Source organism: Taeniopygia guttata, chromosome 31, assembly GCF_048771995.1.
Source record: "Taeniopygia guttata chromosome 31, bTaeGut7.mat, whole genome shotgun sequence".
NCBI lineage: Eukaryota > Metazoa > Chordata > Aves > Passeriformes > Estrildidae > Taeniopygia > Taeniopygia guttata.
In genome coordinates this window covers 1,131,004-1,149,671 of record NC_133056.1, presented here as the reverse complement: position 1 = coordinate 1,149,671, position 18,668 = coordinate 1,131,004, and the positions used below count along the sequence as shown (strand labels likewise).

The 18,668-nt window shown below is 57.6% G+C and overlaps 1 protein-coding gene across 3 annotated transcripts in view; it reads right to left on the bottom strand.

The window, feature by feature from the left end:
* The window catches only part of SF3B2 (splicing factor 3b subunit 2), a 38,849-nt gene that overhangs the window by 6,034 nt on the left and 14,147 nt on the right, over positions 1-18,668 (bottom strand). For all 3 annotated transcript variants that reach the window (XM_072920148.1, XM_072920146.1, XM_072920147.1), the window contains exons 12-18: positions 18,240-18,320; positions 14,515-14,742; positions 10,551-10,700; positions 9,718-9,807; positions 6,771-6,878; positions 4,015-4,122; positions 1,175-1,317 (exon numbers count right to left, since the gene is read on the bottom strand). In XM_072920148.1, coding sequence (XP_072776249.1) covers positions 1,175-1,317; positions 4,015-4,122; positions 6,771-6,878; positions 9,718-9,807; positions 10,551-10,700; positions 14,515-14,742; positions 18,240-18,320 — 908 coding nt within the window. The remainder of the gene's footprint in view (positions 1-1,174; positions 1,318-4,014; positions 4,123-6,770; positions 6,879-9,717; positions 9,808-10,550; positions 10,701-14,514; positions 14,743-18,239; positions 18,321-18,668) is intronic.

The window sequence follows — 18,668 nt, the reverse complement described above, 5'->3', positions numbered from 1 at the left end:
GTTTTTGGGGTTCCCCTGAGTGCTGAGGGGGTCCCAAGAAGTTTTTGGGGTTCCCCTGAGTGCTGGGGGGGTCCCCAAGAATTTTTGGGGTGCCCCAACCTGTCCATGGGGTGGGTGAACCCCACTCCTCACCCCAAATTTATCGTTGCTTTATGGGGGAATTTGGGTGAGTTTAGGGGATATTTGAGAGTCTTTTTGGGGTGCAGCTAGATTTTTTGGGGTGCCCTGTTTTTTGGGGTGCCCCTCAGTTTTTTGGGGTGCCCCCCAGCTGTCCATGGGGTGGGTGAACCCCATTCCTTACCCCAAAATTTATTTTTCCTTTGTGGAGGAATTCAGGGGGGGTTATGGGGACACCTGGGAGATTTTTTTTGGGGTACCCCCGAGTTTTTTGGGGTACCCCCGAGTTTTTTGGGGTGCCCCCGAGGTTTTTGGGGTGCCCCTCAGTTTTTTGGGGTGCCCCCAGCTGTCCATGGGGTGGGTGAACCCCATTCCTTACCCAAAATTTATTTTTCCTTTGTGGAGGAATTTAGGGGGAGTTTAGGGGACACCTGTGAGATTTTTTGGGGTACCCCCGAGGTTTTTGGGGTACCCCCGAGTTTTTTGGGGTGCCCCCGATTTTTTTGGGGTGCCCTGTGAGTTTTTGGGGTGCCCCCCAGCTGTCCATGGGGTGGGTGAACCCCATTCCTTACCCCAAAATTTATTTTTCCTTTCTGCAGGAATTCAGGGGGGGTTATGGGGACACCTGGGAGGGTTTTTCTGGGGTAACCCCGAGTTTTTTGGGGTGCCCCCGAGTTTTTTGGGGTACCCCCGAGATTTTTGGGGTACCCCCGAGGTTTTTGGGGTGCCCCCCAGCTGTCCATGGGGTGGGTGAACCCCAGTCCTTACCCCAAAATTTATTTTTCCTTTGTGGAGTAATTTAGGGGGGGTTCAGGGTTTAGGGGACACCTGGGAGATTTTTTTGGGGTACCCCCGAGTTTTTTGGGGTGCCCCCGAGTTTTTGGGGTGCCCCCGAGTTTTTTGGGGTGCCCCCCAGCTGTCCATGGGGTGGGTGAACCCCATTCCTTACCCAAAATTTATTTTTCCTTTGTGGAGGAATTCAGGGGGGGTATAGGGAGATTTTTTTTGGGTACCCCCGAGTTTTTTGGGGTGCCCCCGAGTTTTTTGGGGTGCTCACCTGTCGGCGGGGGTGATGAAGCCGGTCTCATCGGGTTTTTCTTCGTCGCTCTCCTCCTCCTCCTCCTCCTCCGAGGATTCCTCGTCCGAAGGCTCCAGCTCCCCCCAGGGCGTGCGGTCGATCTCCTCCTCCTCCTCCTTGGTCTGGGGGGTTTTGGGGGGGTCACCCCAGAATTTGGGGGGTCCCAGGGGGCTTGGGGGGGTCGGGCAGGGGGATTTTGGGGTTTTTTTGGTGAATTTTGGGGTTTTTTTTGGTGAATTTTGGGGTTTTTTTTGGGATTTTTAATCCTTGGAAAGGGGATTTGGGTGTGGGGTTATGGAGGCCCCAAACCTGGGGGGGGCAGGGGGGGTCACTCAGGGATTTGGGGGGTCCCGGGGGGCTTGGGGGGGTCGGGCAGGGTTTTTTGGGGGGGATTTGGGGTTTTTTTTGGGATTTTGGGGGGGATTTGGGGTTTTATTTGGAGAATTTTGGGTTTTTTTGGGGGATTTTTAATCCTTGGAAAGGGGATTTGGGGGTGGGGTTATGGAGGCCCCAAACCTGGGGGGGTCACTCAGGGATTTGGGGGGTCCCGGGGGGCTTGGGGGGGTCGGGCAGGGGGATTTTGGGGGGGAATTGGGGTTTTATTTGGTGAATTTTGGGTTTTTTTTGGGGATTTTTAATCATTGGAAAGGGGATTTGGGTGTGGGGTTAGTGAGACCCCAAATCTGGGGGGGGCAGGGGGGGTCACCCCGAGATTTGGGGGGTCCCAGGGGTCTTGGGGGGGTCGGGCAAGGGGATTTTGGGGGGGATTTGGGGTTTTTTTGGCGAATTTTGGGGTTTTTTTGGGGTTTTTGATCATTGGAAAGGGGATTTGGGTGTGGGGTTAGTGAGACCCCAAATCTGGGGGGGGCAGGGGGGGTCACCCGGGGATTTTGGGGGTCCCAGGGGGCTTGGGGGGGTCGGGCAGGGGGATTTTGGGGTTTTTTTTGGCGAATTTTGGGGTTTTTTTTGGCGAATTTTGGGTTTTTTTGGGATTTTTGATCATTGGAAAGGGGATTTGGGTGTGGGGTTATGGAGGCCCCAAACCTGGGGGGGTCACCCCGAGATTTGGGGGGTCCCGGGGGGCTTGGGGGGTCGGGCAGGGGGATTTTGGGGGGGATTTTGGGGTTTTTTTTGGCGAATTTTGGGTTTTTTTGGGGATTTTTAATCATTGGAAAGCGGATTTGGGGGTGGGGTTATGGAGACCCAAACCTGGGGGGGCCACTCAGGGATTTGGGGGGTCCCGGGGGGCTTGGGGGGGTCGGGCAGGGGGATTTTGGGGGGAAATTGGGGGTTTTTTTTGGGATTTTTTGGGATTTTTAATCCTTGGAAAGGGGATTTGGGGGTGGGGTTAGTGAGACCCCAAATCTGGGGGGGGCAGGGGGGGTCACCCCGAGATTTGGGGGGTCCCGGGGGGCTTGGGGGGGGTCGGGCAGGGGGATTTTGGGGGTTTTTTTGGTGAATTTTGGGGTTTTTTTTGGCGAATTTTGGGGTTTTTTTTGGATTTTTAATCCTTGGAAAGGGGATTTGGGTGTGGGGTTATGGAGGCCCCAAACCTGGGGGGGCCGGGGGGGTCACCCCGAGATTTGGGGGGTCCCGGGGGGCTTGGGGGGGTCGGGCAGGGGGATTTTGGGGGTTTTTTTTGTGAATTTTGGGGGTTTTTTTGGCGAATTTTGTTTTTTTTTGGGGATTTTTAATCCTTGGAAAGGGGATTTGGGTGTGGGGTTAGTGAGACCCCAAATCTGGGGGGGTCACCCCAGGATTTGGGGGGTCCCGGGGGGCTTGGGGGGGTCGGGCAGGGGGATTTTGGGGTTTTTTTTGGCGAATTTTGGGGTTTTTTTTGGCGAATTTGAGTTTTTTTTGGGGATTTTTAATCCTTGGAAAGGGGATTTGCGTGTGGGGTTATGGAGACCCCAAAACTGGGGGGGTCACTCAGGGATTTGGGGGGTCCCAGGGGGCTTGGGGGGGTCGGGCAGGGGGATTTTGGGGTGTTTTTTGGCGAATTTTGGGGTTTTTTTGGCGAATTTTGGGGTTTTTTGGGGATTTTTGATCATTGGAAAGGGGATTTGGGGGTGGGGTTATGGAGGCCCCAAACCTGGGGGGGTCACTCAGGAATTTGGGGGGTCCCGGGGGGCTTGGGGGGGTCGGGCAGGGGGATTTTGGGTTTTTTTTTGGCGAATTTTGGGGGTTTTTTTGGTGAATTTTGGGTTTTTTGGGGGGATTTTTAATCCTTGGAAAGGGGATTTGGGTGTGGGGTTAGTGAGACCCCAAATCTGGGGGGGGCAGGGGGGGGTCACCCCGAGATTTGGGGTGTCCCGGGGGGCTTGGGGGGGTCGGGCAGGGGGATTTTGGGGGGGATTTGGGGGGGTTTTTTGGGATTTTTTGGGATTTTTAATCCTTGGAAAGGGGATTTGGGTGTGGGGTTATGGAGCCCCAAACCTGGGGGGGCCACTCAGGGATTTGGGGGGTCCCGGGGTGCTTGGGGGGGTCGGGCAGGGGGATTTTGGGGGGGATTTGGGGTTTTTTTTGGAAATTTTTGGGAGATTTTTTTTTTTTTAACGCTTTTAAAGGGGATTTGAGACCCCAAATCTGGGGGGGCTCCAGTGGGATTCTGGGGGTCTCAGAAGGGTTTGGGGGGGCTCCAGAAGGTTTTTGGGGGGTCCTGGGGAGGGGTTTGGGGATCCTGGGCGGGTCCCAGGTGTGTCCATCAGGGATTGGGGGGGTCCATCAGGGTTTGGGGGTCCCGGGGGGTGTTTGGGGGTCCCGGGGGGTGTTTGGGGGTCCCGGGGGGGGGTCCCCGCGGTTTTTGGGGGTCCCCAGACCTGGAACTCGGCGGCGTTGGTGCCGAAGACGTCGCCGTAGAGCGGCTTCCCCGTCTCGTCCACGGGCGGCTTCCCCCAGCCCCCGGCGTGGTACCCGAAGGAGCAGCCCTGGGGCAGGGGGAGCACCCCAAAATCACCCCGAAATCACCCCCAAAATCATCCTGACATCCCCCCAAAATTACCCTGACATCCCCCCAAAATTACCCTGATCCACCCCATAATCACCCCGAGTCACCCCCAAAATCATCCTGAGTCACCCCCGAAATCACCACGAGCCAACCCCAAAATCATCCTGACACCCCTAAAATCATCCTGACACCCCCAAAATCATCCTGACATCCCCCAAAATCATCCTGACACCCCCCAAAATCACCCTGATCCACCTCAAAATCACCCCGAGTCACCCCTGAAATCACCCTGATCCACCCCCAAAATCACCCCGAGTCACCCCCAAAATCACCCTGAGCCACCCCTGAAATCATCCTGATCCACCCCAAAAATCACCCTGACACCCCTAAATCATCCTGACACCCCCAAAATCATCCTGAGCCACCCCCAAAATCATCCTGACACCCCCAAAATAATCCTGACACCCCTAAAATCATCCTGACATCCCCAAAATCACCCCGAGTCACCCCCAAAATCATCCTGAATCACCCCTGAAATCATCCTGACATCCCCAAAATCACCCCGAGCCACCCCCAAAATCACCCTGACACCCCCAAAATCATCCTGACATCCCCCAAATCACCCTGACACCCCTAAAATCACCCTGATCCACCCCCAAAATCATCCTGAGTCACCCCCAAAATCATCCTGAATCACCCCAAAAATCACCCCGAGTCACCCCCGAAATCATCCTGAGTCACCCCCAAAATCATCCTGGCATCCCCAAAATCACCCTGACACCCCTAAAATCATCCTGACATCCTCAAAATCATCCTGACACCCCTAAAATCATCCTGAGTCACCCCAAAAATCACCCTGACATCCCTAAAATCATCCTGACATCCCCCCAAAATCATCCTGAGTCACCCCCAAAATCATCCTGACACCCCTAAAATCATCCTGACACCCCTAAAATCATCCTGACATCCCCAAAATCATCCTGACACCCCTAAAATCATCCTGATCCACCCCCAAAATCATCCTGATCCACCCCAAAATCACCCCGAGTCACCCCCAAAATCATCCTGAGTCACCCCCCAAAATCATCCTGACACCCCCAAAATCATCCTGACATCCCCCAAAAATCACCCCGAGACACCCCCAAAATCATCCTGATCCACCCCCAAAAATCACCCTGAGCCACCCCAAAATCACCCCAAGTCACCCCCAAAATCACCCTGATCCACCCTGAAATCATCCTGACATCCCCCAAAATCACCCTGATCCACCCCAAAATCACCCCGAGTCACCCCCGAAATCACCCTGATCCACCCCAAAATTACCCTGATCCACCCCATAATCACCCCGAGCCACCCCCAAAATCACCCCGAGTCACCCCCAAAATCACCCCGAGTCACCCCCAAAATCATCCTGATCCACCCCAAAATCATCCTGAGCCACCCCCAAAATCATCCTGACATTCCCAAAATCATCCTGACACCACCAAAATCATCCTGATCCACCCCAAAATCACCCCGAGCCACCCCCAAAATCACCCCGAGTCACCCCCGAAATCACCCTGATCCACCCCGAAATCATCCTGACACCCCCAAAATCATCCTGACATCCCCAAAATCATCCTGAGTCACCCCGGAAATCACCCTGATCCACCCCAAAATCACCCAGAGTCACCCCCAAAATCACCCTGAGCCCCCCTTGAAATCATCCTGATATCCCTAAAACCCCCCTGACACCCCAAAATCATCCTGACCCACCCAAAAAAAACCCCAAACCCCCCTAAAACCCCCCAAATTCCTCCACCCTGCAGCACCAAAATCCCCCTAAATCCTGCCACCAGAGACCCCAAAAACCCCCCCAAAAACCATCCAAAAAACCCCAAACCCCCCCAAAATCCCCCAAAACCCCCCAAAAAACCCCCAAACCCCAAAAAAAAACCCCAAAAAACCCCAAAACCACCCAAATACCTCCACCCTGCAGCACCAAAATCCCCCTAAATCCTGCCACCAGAGACCCCAAAAACCCCCCCAAAAACAATCCAAAAACCCCCAAAACCCCCCCAAAAAAACCCCAAAACCCCCCCAAAAAACCCCAAAAAACCCCAAAACCACCCAAATACCTCCACCCTGCAGCACCAAAATCCCCCTAAATCCTGCCACCCAAAACCCCTAAAACCCCCCCAAAAACCATCCAAAAACCCCCAAAACCCCCCAAAAAAACCCCAAAGCCCCCCCAAAAAACCCCCAAACCCCCTAAAACCACCCAAACACCTCCACCCTGCAGCACCAAAATCCCCCTAAATCCTGCCACCCAAAACCCCAAAAACCCCCCAAAAACCACCCAAAAACCCCCAAAACCCCCAAAAAAACCCCAAAGCCCCCCAAAAAACCCCAAAACCCCCCCAAAAAACCCCAAAACCCCCCAAAAAAACCCCAAAACCCCCCCAAAAAACCCCCAAACCCCCCTAAAACCACCCAAATACCTCCAACCCTGCAGCACCAAAATCCCCCTAAATCCTGCCACCCAAAACCCCAAAAACCCCCCCAAAAACCATCCAAAAACCCCCAAAACCCCCCCAAAAATCCCCAAAACCCCCCAAATCCCCCCAAAACCCCCCAAAATCCGCTCACCTCGGGGATGGGGGAGTTGAGCCCCGGGATTTTGAGGTTGGGGTACGAGGGGGGGGGTCCGTAGCGCTGCATGGCGATCAGCCACGGGGGGGGCACCTTGTGGGCGTTCTGGGGGGCACAGGGGGGGTCAGCACCCCAAAAATCCCACCCCCGGCACCCCAAAAAACCCCAAATCTGCCCCAGCACCACGAAATCCCCCCTCCCCCAAAGTCACGGCAGGAATTTGGGGGGGTCCAAAAGGAAGGGGTGGGGGCACAGAGAGCCCTGCCCAATGCCAGGGGTTTGGGGCGGGATTTGGGGCGGGATTTGGGGTGGGATTTGGGGCATTCCCAAGGATTTGGGGCATCCCAGGGGTTTGGGGTGGGATTTGGGGCATTCCCAAGGATTTGGGGTGGATTTGGGGCATTCCAGGGGTTTGGGGTGGGATTTGGGGCGGGATTTGGGGCATTCCCAAGGATTTGGGGCATCCCAGGGGTTTGGGGTGGGATTTGGGGCATTCCCAGGGGTTTGGGGTGGGATTTGGGGCGGGATTTGGGGTGGGATTTGGGGCATTCCAGGGGTTTGGGGTGGGATTTGGGGTGGGATTTGGGGCATTCCCAAGGATTTGGGGCATTCCCAGGGGTTTGGGGTGGGATTTGGGGCATTCCCAAGGATTTGGGGCGGGATTTGGGGCATTCCCAAGGATTTGGGGTGGATTTGGGGCATTCCCCGGGGTTTGGGGTGGGATTTGGGGCATTCCCAAGGATTTGGGGCATTCCCAGGGGTTTGGGGCGGGATTTGGGGTGGATTTGGGGCATTCCAGGGGTTTGGGGTGGGATTTGGGGTGGGATTTGGGGCATTCCCAAGGATTTGGGGTGGATTTGGGGCATTCGCAGGGGTTTGGGGTGGGATTTGGGGCATTCCCAAGGATTTGGGGCATTCCCAGGGGTTTGGGGCGGGATTTGGGGCGGGATTTGGGGCATTCCAGGGGTTTGGGGTGGGATTTGGGGCATTCCCAAGGATTTCGGGTGGATTTGGGGCATTCCCAGGGGTTTGGGGTTTGGGATGGTTTTGGGGTGGATTTGGGGTGGATTTGGGGTGCCCATACCGGCCCCATGGGGATTTGGGGTTTGGGATGGTTTTGGGGTGGATTTGGGATGGTTTTGGGGTGGATTTGGGGTGCCCATACCGGCCCCACGGGGATTTGGGGTTTGGGATGGTTTTGGGGTGGATTTGGGGTGGATTTGGGGTGGATTTGGGATGGTTTTGGGGTGGATTTGGGACAGTTTTGGGGTGGATTTGGGATGGTTTTGGGGTGGATTTGGGGTGCCCACACCGGCCCCACGGGGATTTGGGGTTTGGGATGGTTTTGGGGTGGATTTGGGACGGTTTTGGGGTGGATTTGGGGTGGATTTGGGGTGTATTTGGGGTGGATTTGGGGTGCCCACACTGGCCCCACGGGGATTTGGGGTTTGGGATGGTTTTGGGGTGGATTTGGGGTGGATTTGGGATGGTTTTGGGGTGGATTTGGGACGGTTTTGGGGTGGATTTGGGACGGTTTTGGGGTGGATTTGGGATGGTTTTGTGGTGTATTTGGGACGGTTTTGGGGTGGATTTGGGGTGCCCATACCGGCCCCACAGGGATTAGGGGTTTGGGATGGTTTTGGGGTGGATTTGGGGTGCCCATACCGGCCCCACGGGGATTTGGGGTTTGGGATGGTTTTGGGGTGGATTTAGGATGGCTTTAGGATGGTTTTGGGGTGCCCATACCGGCCCCACGGGGATTTGGGGTTTGGGACAGTTTTGGGGTGGATTTGGGATGGTTTTGGGGTGGATCGGGTGGATTTGGGGTGCCCATACCGGCCCCACGGGGATTTGGGGTTTGGGATGTTTTTTGAGTGGATTTGGGATGGTTTTGGGGTGGATTTGGGATGGTTTTGGGGTGGATTTGGGGTGCCCATACCGGCCCCACAGGGATTTGGGGTTTGGGATGGTTTTGGGGTGTATTTGGGACGGTTTTGGGGTGGATTTGGGATGGTTTTGGGGTGGATTTGGGGTACCAATACCGGCCCCACGGGGATTAGGGGTTTGGGATGGTTTTGGGGTGGATTTGGGATGGTTTTGGGGTGGATTTGGGATGATTTTGGGGTGTATTTGGGACGGTTTTGGGGTGGATTTGGGGTACCAATACCGGCCCCACAGGGATTTGGGGTTTGGGATGGTTTTGGGTGGATTTGGGACAGTTTTGGGGTGGATTTGGGGTGGATTTGGGGTGCCCATACCGGCCCCACGGGGATTTGGGGTTTGGGATGGTTTTGGGGTGGATTTGGGACGGTTTTGGGGTGGATTTGGGGTGCCCATACCGGCCCCACGGGCATGCCCAGGGATTTGGGGTGGATTTGGGACGGTTTTGGGGTGGATTTGGGGTGGATTTGGGATGGTTTTGGGGTGGATTTGGGACGGTTTTGGGGTGGATTTGGGACAGTTTTGGGGTGGATTTGGGGTGGATTTGGGATGGTTTTGGGGTGGATTTGGGATGGTTTTGGGGTGGATTTGGGGTGCCCATACCGGCCCCACGGGGATTTGGGGTTTGGGATGATTTTGGGGTGGATTTGGGGTGGATTTGGGGTGCCCTACCGGCCCCACGGGGATTTGGGGTTTGGGATGGTTTTGGGGTGGATTTGGGGTGGATTTGGGACGGTTTTGGGGTGGATTTGGGATGGTTTTGGGGGGCCCATACTGGCCCCACGGGGATTTGGGGTTTGGGATGGTTTTGGGGTGTATTTGGGATGGTTTTGGGGTGGATTTGGGATGGTTTTGGGGTGTATTTGGGACGGTTTTGGGGTGGTTTTGGGGTGGATTTGGGGTGCCCATACCGGCCCCACGGGGATTTGGGGTTTTGGGGTGTATTTGGGATGGTTTTGGGGTGGATTTGGGGTGGTTTTGGGGTGTATTTGGGGTGCCCTACCGGCCCCACGGGCATGCCCAGCGCGATCCGCAGCTCGTCCGAGAGATCGCCCGGCTTCTTCTCCTTGAGCCGCGTCTCAAACTCCTTCCCCTGGGGACACCAAGGGGACACCAAGGGGACAATGGGGTCACCCAGGGGACAGCGGGGTCACGGGGGCAGTGACAGCCCCAAAAATCCAGCCAGGCTGTCACCAAAGCCCCAAAAGTCCCTCAAGGATGTCCCAAAAGCCACCAGTGCCACCCCCAGGATGTCCTCAAATCCCCAAATGTCCCCAAACCCCAAAATGTTCAACCAGGATATCCACAAACCCCCTAAAATCCAACCACAATGTCCCCAAACCCCCAAATATCAACCCAAAACGTTCCCAAACCCCCAAAATCCAACCAGGATGTCCCCAAACCTCTAAAATCCAACCAGGATGTCCTCAAAGTCACAAAACCCAACCAGGATGTCCCAAAAATCCAACCAGGATGTCCCCAAACCTCCAAAATCCAACGAGGATGTCCCAAAATCCAACCAGGATGTCCCCAGAGTCACAAAACCCAACCAGGATGTCCCAAAAATCCAACCAGGATGTCCCCAAACCTCCAAAACTCCAACCAGGATGTCCCCAAATTTTCAACCAGGACATCTCCAAACCCCAAAACGTCCAACCAAGATGTCCCCAAAGTCACAAAATCCAACCAGGATGTTCCCAAACCTCCAAAATCCAACCAGGATGTCCCCAAATTTTCAACCAGGACATCTCCAAACCCCAAAACGTCCAACCAAGATGTCCCCAAATGTCCCCCAGGACAGCCCTGAAGGCCCAGATGTCCCCCAGGTGTCCCCACCTCGTAGTAGAGGTCCCCGTGGATGGTCAGCTTGGGCTTGGTCTGCCACTTGAAGAAGGCGTCGTGCAGCTTCTGGTAGTCGATGTCGATCTTGCCCATCTTGGGCCGCACCTTCTCCCTCATCTTGGACTTCATGGTCTTCTGCTCCTCCTGGGGACACGGCAGGGGACAGTGGGGACACGTCCCGGGGCTGTGGGGACACGGGGGTGGCCCCCAGGGGCAGCTCCGGCAGCCACCAGGACACGCAGGTGTGACCGTGATGGCCACAAGGTCACAAAATCCAACCAGGATGTCCCAAAAATCCAACCAGGATGTCCCCAGATCCAACCAGGATGTCCCCAAACCTCCAAAACTCCAACCAGGATGTCCTCAAAGTCACAAAATCCAACCAGGATGTCCCAAAATCCAACCAGGATGTCCCAAAAAACTAACCAGGATGTCCCCAAACCTCCAAAACTCCAACCAGGATGTCCCAAAATCCAACCAGGATGTCCTCAAAGTCACAAAATCCAACCAGGATGTCCCAAAATCCAACCAGGATGTCCCCAGATCCAACCAGGATGTCCCCAAACCTCCAAAATCCAACCAGGATGTCCCCAGATCCAACCAGGATGTCCCAAAAATCCAACCAGGATGTCCCCAAACCTCCAAAACTCCAACCAGGATGTCCCAAAAAACTAACCAGGATGTCCCCAGGCCTCCAAAACTCCAACCAGGACGTCCCCAGAGTCACAAAATCCAACCAGGATGTCCCCAAAGTCACAAAATCCAACCAGGTTGTCCCAAAAAACTAACCAGGATGTCCCCAAAATCACAAAATCCAACCAGGATGTCCCAAAAATCCAACCAGGATATCCCCAAACCTCCAAAATTCTCCCATCCCCTGACTGGCCCACAGCCGCCCCTCAGGCATTCCTGGAGGTGTCCCCGAGGTGTCCCCAAAGTGTCCCCGAGGTGTCCCCGAGGTGTCCCCACATTCTCCTGCAGGGCCCCGCACATCTCCTGGATGCTGGTGACCACCAAGAACCTCCCCAGACCCCTTCCCTGCTCCTCTCCCATCCCCTGGCTGCCCCACAGCTGCCCCTCAGGCATTCCTGGAGGTGTCTCCAGGGTGTCCCCGAGGTGTCCCCAAGGTGTCCCCAAGGTGTCCCCACCTTCTCCTGCAGGGCCTCGCGCATCTCCTGGATGCTGGTGACCACCAAGAACCTCCTCAGATCTCTGATACCCCTCCCCAGACCCCTTCCCTGCTCCTTTCCCATCCCCCTGGCTGCCCCACAGCTGCCCTCAGGCATTCCTGGAGGTGTCCCCAATGTCCCCAAGGTGTCCCCGAGGTGTCCCCAAGGTGTCCCCAAGGTGTCCCCACCTTCTCCTGCAGGGCCTCACGCATCTCCTGGATGCTGGTGACCACCAAGAACCTCCCCAGACCCCTTCCCTGCTCCTCTCCCATACCCCTGGCTGCCCCTCAGGCATTCCTGGAGGTGTCTCCAGGGTGTCCCTGAAGTGTCCCCAATGCCCCCAAGGTGTCCCCAAGGAGTCCCCACCTTCTCCTGCAGGGCCTCGCGCATCTCCTGGATGCTGGTGACCACCAAGAACCTCCTCAGACCTCTGATACCCCTCCCCAAACCCCCTCCCACCCTCAGAGCCGCCCCTCAGGCATTCCTGGAGGTGTCCCCAATGTCCCCAAGCTGTCCCCAATGTCCCCAAGGTGTCCCCACCTTCTCCTGCAGGGCCTCACGCATCTCCTGGATGCTGGTGACCACCAAGAACCTCCCCAGACCCCTTCCCTGCTCCTCTCCCATACCCCTGGTTGCCCCACAGCTGCCCCTCAGGCATTCCTGGAGGTGTCCCCAATGTCCCCAAGGTGTCCCCGTGGTGTCCCCGAGGTGTCCCCGAGGTGTCCCCAAGGTGTCCCCACCTTCTCCTGCAGGGCCTTGCGCATGTCCTGGATGCTGGTGACCACCAAGAACCTCCCCAGACCTCTGATACCCCTCCCCAAACCCCGTCCCACCCTCAGAGCCGCCCTCAGGCATTCCTGGAGGTGTCCCTGAAGTGTCCCCAAAGTGTCCCCGAGGTGTCCCCACCTTCTCCTGCAGGGCCTCGCGCATCTCCTGGATGCCGGTGACCACCAAGAACCTCCCCAGACCCCTTCCCTGCTCCTCTCCCATCGCCCTGGCTGCCCCACAGCTGCCCTCAGGCATTCCTGGAGGCATCTCCAGGGTGTCCCCGAGGTGTCCCCGAGGTGTCCCCGTGGTGTCCCCACCTTCTCCTGCAGGGCCTCACGCATCTCCTGGATGCTGGTGACCACCAAGAACCTCCCCAGACCCCTTCCCTGCTCCTCTCCCATACCCCTGACTGCCCCACAGCTGCCCCTCAGGCATTCCTGGAGGTGTCCCCAATGTCCCCAATGTCCCCAAGGTGTCCCCGAGGTGTCCCCAAGGTGTCCCCACCTTCTCCTGCAGGACCTCGTGCATCTCCTGGATGCTGGTGACCACCAAGAACCTCCCCAGACCTCTGATACCCCTCCCCAAACCCCGTCCCACCCTCAGAGCTGCCCTCAGGCATTCCTGGAGGTGTCTCCAGGGTGTCCCTGAAGTGTCCCCAGGGTGTCCCCAAGGTGTCCCCACCTTCTCCTGCAGGGCCTCGCGCATCTCCTGGAGATGCCACAACCTTCCCAAACCCTCAAGACCTTTCCCCAAACCCCCTCCCACCCTCAGAGCCGCCCCTCAGGCATTCCTGGAGGCGTCTCCAGGGTGTCCCCAAAGTGTCCCCAAGGTGTCCCCACCTTCTCCTGCAGGGCCTCGCGCATCTCCTGGATGCTGGTGACCACCAAGAACCTCCTCAGACCTCTGATACCCCTCCCCAAACCCCCTCCCACCCTCACAGCTGCCCTCAGGCATTCCTGGAGGCGTCTCCAGGGTGTCCCCAAGGTGTCCCCGAGGTGTCCCCAATGTCCCCAAGGTGTCCCCGAGGTGTCCCCACCTTCTCCTGCAGGGCCTCGCGCATCTCCTGGATGCTGGTGACCACCAAGAACCTCCTCAGACCTCTGATACCCCTCCCCAAACCCCGTCCCACCCTCACAGCTGCCCTCAGGCATTCCTGGAGGTGTCCCCAATGTCCCCAAGGTGTCCCCGAGGTGTCCCCACCTTCTCCTGCAGGGCCTCACGCATCTCCTGGATGCTGGTGACCACCAAGAACCTCCCCAGACCCCTTCCCTGCTCCTCTCCCATACCCCTGTCTGCCCCTCAGGCATTCCTGGAGGCGTCTCCAGGGTGTCCCCGAGGTGTCCCCAATGTCCCCGAGGTGTCCCCAAGGTGTCCCCACCTTCTCCTGCAGGGCCTCGCGCATCTCCTGGATGCCACAACCTTCCCAAACCCTCAAGACCTTTCCCCAAACCCCCTCCCACCCTCAGAGCCGCCCCTCAGGCATTCCTGGAGGTGTCTCCAGGGTGTCCCTGTGGTGTCCCCAAGGTGTCCCCACCTTCTCCTGCAGGGCCTCGCGCATCTCCTGGATGCTGGTGACCACCAAGAACCTCCCCAGACCTCTGATACCCCTCCCCAAACCCCCTCCCACCCTCACAGCTGCCCCTTAGGCATTCCTGGAGGTGTCCCCAATGTCCCCAAGGTGTCCCCGTGGTGTCCCCGAGGTGTCCCCACCTTCTCCTGCAGGGCCTCGCGCATCTCCTGGATGCTGGTGACCACCAAGAACCTCCCCAGACCCCTTCCCTGCTCCTCTCCCATACCCCTGGCTGCCCCTCAGGCATTCCTGGAGGTGTCCCTAATGTCCCCAAGGTGTCCCCGAGATGTCCCCAAGGTGTCCCCACCTTCTCCTGCAGGGCCTCGCGCATCTCCTGGATGCCACAACCTTCCCAAACCCTCAAGACCTTTCCCCAAACCCCCTCCCACCCTCAGAGCTGCCCTCAGGCATTCCTGGAGGTGTCTCCAGGGTGTCCCCGAGGTGTCCCCACCTTCTCCTGCAGGGCCTCGCGCATCTCCTGGATGCCGGTGCGCTTGATGAACTCGGGCAGCTCGAAGGGCGGCTTCTCGATGCCCCTCTTGCCCTGCAGGTATTTCCTCTTGAAGCACCAGTGCCGCGGCACCGGCACCGAGTTCCTCGTGGCCTTCAGGTGCACCAGCAGCTTGGGGTCCTGCGCCGTCACGTCGTGCATCTCCACCACGTCCGGGCGGGCCACCAGCTGGGGACAGCAGAGGGACAGCAGGGGTGGCAGCGTGGTGGAACCCCAGGGTGGCTCTGTGGGACTCCAAGTGACCTCTGGGTGGTCATCAAAGTGACCCCTGGGTGGTCATCCAAGTGACCTCTGGGTGGTCACACTGTCCATCTCCACCATGTCAGGGTGGGACACCAGATGTGGGGACAGCAAAGGGACATCAGGGGACAAATGGGGACAGAGGGGTGTCAGAGCAGTGGAACCCCGGGGTGGCTCTGTGGGACTCCAAGTGACCTCTGGGTGACCGTCCAAGTGACCTCTGGGTGGTCACACTGTCCATCTCCACCATGTCAGGGTGGGACACCAGCTGGGGACAGCAGAGGGACAGCAGGGGTGGCAGAGCGGTGGAACCCCGGGGTGGCTCTGTGGGACTCCAAGTGACCTCTGGGTGGTCATTAAAGTGACCCCTGGGTGGTCATCCAAGTGACCTCTGGGTGGCCATCCAAGTGACCCCTGGGTGGTCACACTGTCCACCTCCACCACGTCAGGGTGGGACACCAAATGTGGGGACAGCAGGGACAGCAAAGGGACCTCAGGGGTGGCAGAGCGGTGGAACCCCGGGGTGGCTCTGTGGGACTCCAAGTGACCTCTGGGTGACCATCCAAGTGACCTCTGGGTGGTCATCCAAGTGACCTCTGGGTGACCCTCCAAGTGACCCCTGGGTGGTCATCCAAGTGACCTCTGGGTGACCCTCCAAGTGACCCCTGGGTGGTCATCCAAGTGACCTCTGGGTGGTCATCCAAGTGACCCCTGGGTGACCATCCAAATGACCTCTGGGTGGTCATCCAAGTGACCCCTGGGTGGTCATCCAAGTGACCTCTGGGTGGTCATTAGTGACCTCTGGGTGACCATCCAAGTGACCTCTGGGTGGTCATTAGTGACCTCTGGGTGACCATCCAAGTGACCCCTGGTGGTCATCCAAATGACCTCTGGGTGGTCATCCAAGTGACCCCTGGGTGACCATCCAAGTGACCCCTGGGTGACCATCCAAGTGACCCCTGGTGGTCATCCAAGTGACCCCTGGGTGGTCATCCAAGTGACCTCTGGGTGGTCATTAGTGACCTCTGGGTGACCATCCAAGTGACCTCTGGGTGGTCATTAGTGACCTCTGGGTGACCATCCAAGTGACCCCTGGGTGGTCATCCAAGTGACCTCTGGGTGACCATCCAAGTGACCCCTGGGTGGTCATTAGTGACCTCTGGGTGGTCATCCAAGTGACCTCTGGGTGGTCATTAGTGACCTCTGGGTGACCATCCAAGTGACCCCTGGGTGGTCATCCAAGTGACCTCTGGGTGGTCATTAGTGACCTCTGGGTGACCATCCAAGTGACCTCTGGGTGGTCATTAGTGACCTCTGGGTGACCATCCAAGTGACCCCTGGGTGGTCATCCAAGTGACCTCTGGGTGACCATCCAAGTGACCTCTGGGTGACCATCCAAGTGACCCCTTGGGTGACCATCCAAGTGACCTCTGGGTGGTCATCCAAATGACCTCTGGGTGACCATCCAAGTGACCCCTGGGTGGTCATCCAAGTGACCCCTGGGTGATCATCCAAGTGACCCCTGGGTGACCATCCAAGTGACCTCTGGGTGGTCATCCAAGTGATCCCTGGGTGACCATCCAAGTGACCTCTGGGTGATCATTAAAGTGACCCCTGGGTGGTCATCCAAGTGACCCCTGGGTGACCATCCAAGTGACCCCTGGGTGATCATTAAAGTGACCTCTGGGTGACCATCCAAGTGACCCCTGGGTGACCATCCAAGTGACCTCTGGGTGACCATCCAAATGACCCCTGGGTGATCATCCAAGTGACCCCTGGGTGACCATCCAAGTGACCTCTGGGTGGTCATCCAAGTGACCTCTGGGTGGTCATTAGTGACCTCTGGGTGGTCATCCAAATGACCTCTGGGTGACCATCCAAGTGACCCCTGGGTGGTCATTAGTGACCCCTGGGTGGTCATTAGTGACCTCTGGGTGGTCATCCAAGTGACCCCTGGGTGGTCATCCAAGTGACCTCTGGGTGGTCATCCAAATGACCTCTGGGTGGTCATCCAAGTGACCCCTGGGTGGTCATTAAAGTGACCTCTGGGTGGTCATCCAAATGACCTCTGGGTGGTCATCCAAGTGACCTCTGGGTGACCATCCAAGTGACCTCTGGGTGGTCACACTGTCCATCTCCACCACGTCCGGGCGGGCCACCAGCTGGGGACAGCAAAGGGACAGCAGGGGTGGCAGCATGGTGGAACCCCAGGGTGGCTCTGTGGGACTCCAAGTGACCTCTGGGTGACCATCCAAGTGACCCCTGGGTGGTCATTAGTGACCCCTGGGTGGTCATCCAAGTGACCCCTGGGTGGTCATTAGTGACCTCTGGGTGACCATCCAAGTGACCCTTGGGTGATTATCCAAGTGACCTCTGGGTGACCATTCAAGTGACCCCCTGGGTGGTCATTAGTGACCCCTGGGTGGTCACATTGTCCATCTCCACCACGTCAGGGTGGAACACCAGATGTGGGGACAGCAGGGACAGCAAAGGGACATCTGGGGACAAATGGGGACAGAGGGGAGTCAGAGTGGTGAAACCCCAGGGTGGCTCTGTGGGACTCCAAGTGACCTCTGGGTGACCATCCAAGTGACCCCTGGGTGGTCATCCAAGTGACCTCTGGGTGACCATCCAAGTGACCCCTGGGTGGTCATTAGTAACCTGTGGGTGATCATCCAAGTGACCCCTGGGTGGTCATTAAAGTGACCCCTGGGTGACCATCCAAGTGACCCCTGGGTGGTCATCCAAGTGACCCCTGGGTGGTCATCCAAGTGACCCCTGCGTGGTCATCCAAGTGACCTCTGGGTGATCATCCAAGTGACCTCTGGGTGGTCATCCAAGTGACCTCTGGGTGGTCATCCAAGTGACCCCTGGGTGGTCATCCAAGTGACCCCTGGGTGACCATTCAAGTGACCCCTGGGTGGTCATCCAAGTGACCCCTGGGTGATCATTAAAGTGACCTCTGGGTGACCATCCAAGTGACCCCTGGGTGGTCATTAAAGTGACCTCTGGGTGACCATCCAAGTAACCTCTGGGTGGTCACATTGTCCATCTCCACCATGTCAGGGTGGGACACCAGATGTGGGGACACTGGGGACAGCGGGGACAGCAAGGGACAGCAGAGAAGTGAGCAGGGAGAGCCCCAGGGTGGCACTGTGTGACCCCAAGTGACCTCTGGGTGGTCACATTGTCCATCTCTGCCATGCCAGGGTGTGCCACCAGCTGTGGGGACAGCGGGGACAGCAAAGGGACATCAGGGGACAAAAGGAAATGAGGGAATGAGAGGCCCAGAATGGTGCTGAGGACATCAAAGTGACCCCAGCTGGGGACATGGGACACCAGGGTGGCACTGGTGAGGTGACAAGGAGAAGATTGAGGTCCCACACCCACGGGGGAGGGGACAGGGCCGTGTCCCCAGGTGTCACCTGCTTCAGCTCGGCCACCGTGAACCTGTTCATGCGCCGCAGCTTCTTCTTGGACAGCTTGGGGACCTCCTGCTTCTTCTCCTGGGGACAGCGGGGACAGCGTAAGTGACACCGGGAGGGACGCCCCGGGTGGCACCACCCGCTGTCCCCACCCCTGAGCCATCCCTGTCCCCTCTGTCCCTCCCAGGGCCACCTCAGCTCCTTCCCAGTCCCTGCTGCCACCACCCCCAGTGTCCCCAAACACCCCCGTGTTGTCCCCAACTCGGTACCACCTCCAGGTGCCAGCCCCTGTCACCCTCAATGTCCCTGATGTCCCCAGTGCCACCTGCTCACCCCATCACTGCCCCTGTGCCCCCCCAGTGTCCCCAGTGCCACCTGGTGGTCCTCGGAGCTGTCCCCCAGTGTCCCCAGTGTCCCCATGTCCCCATG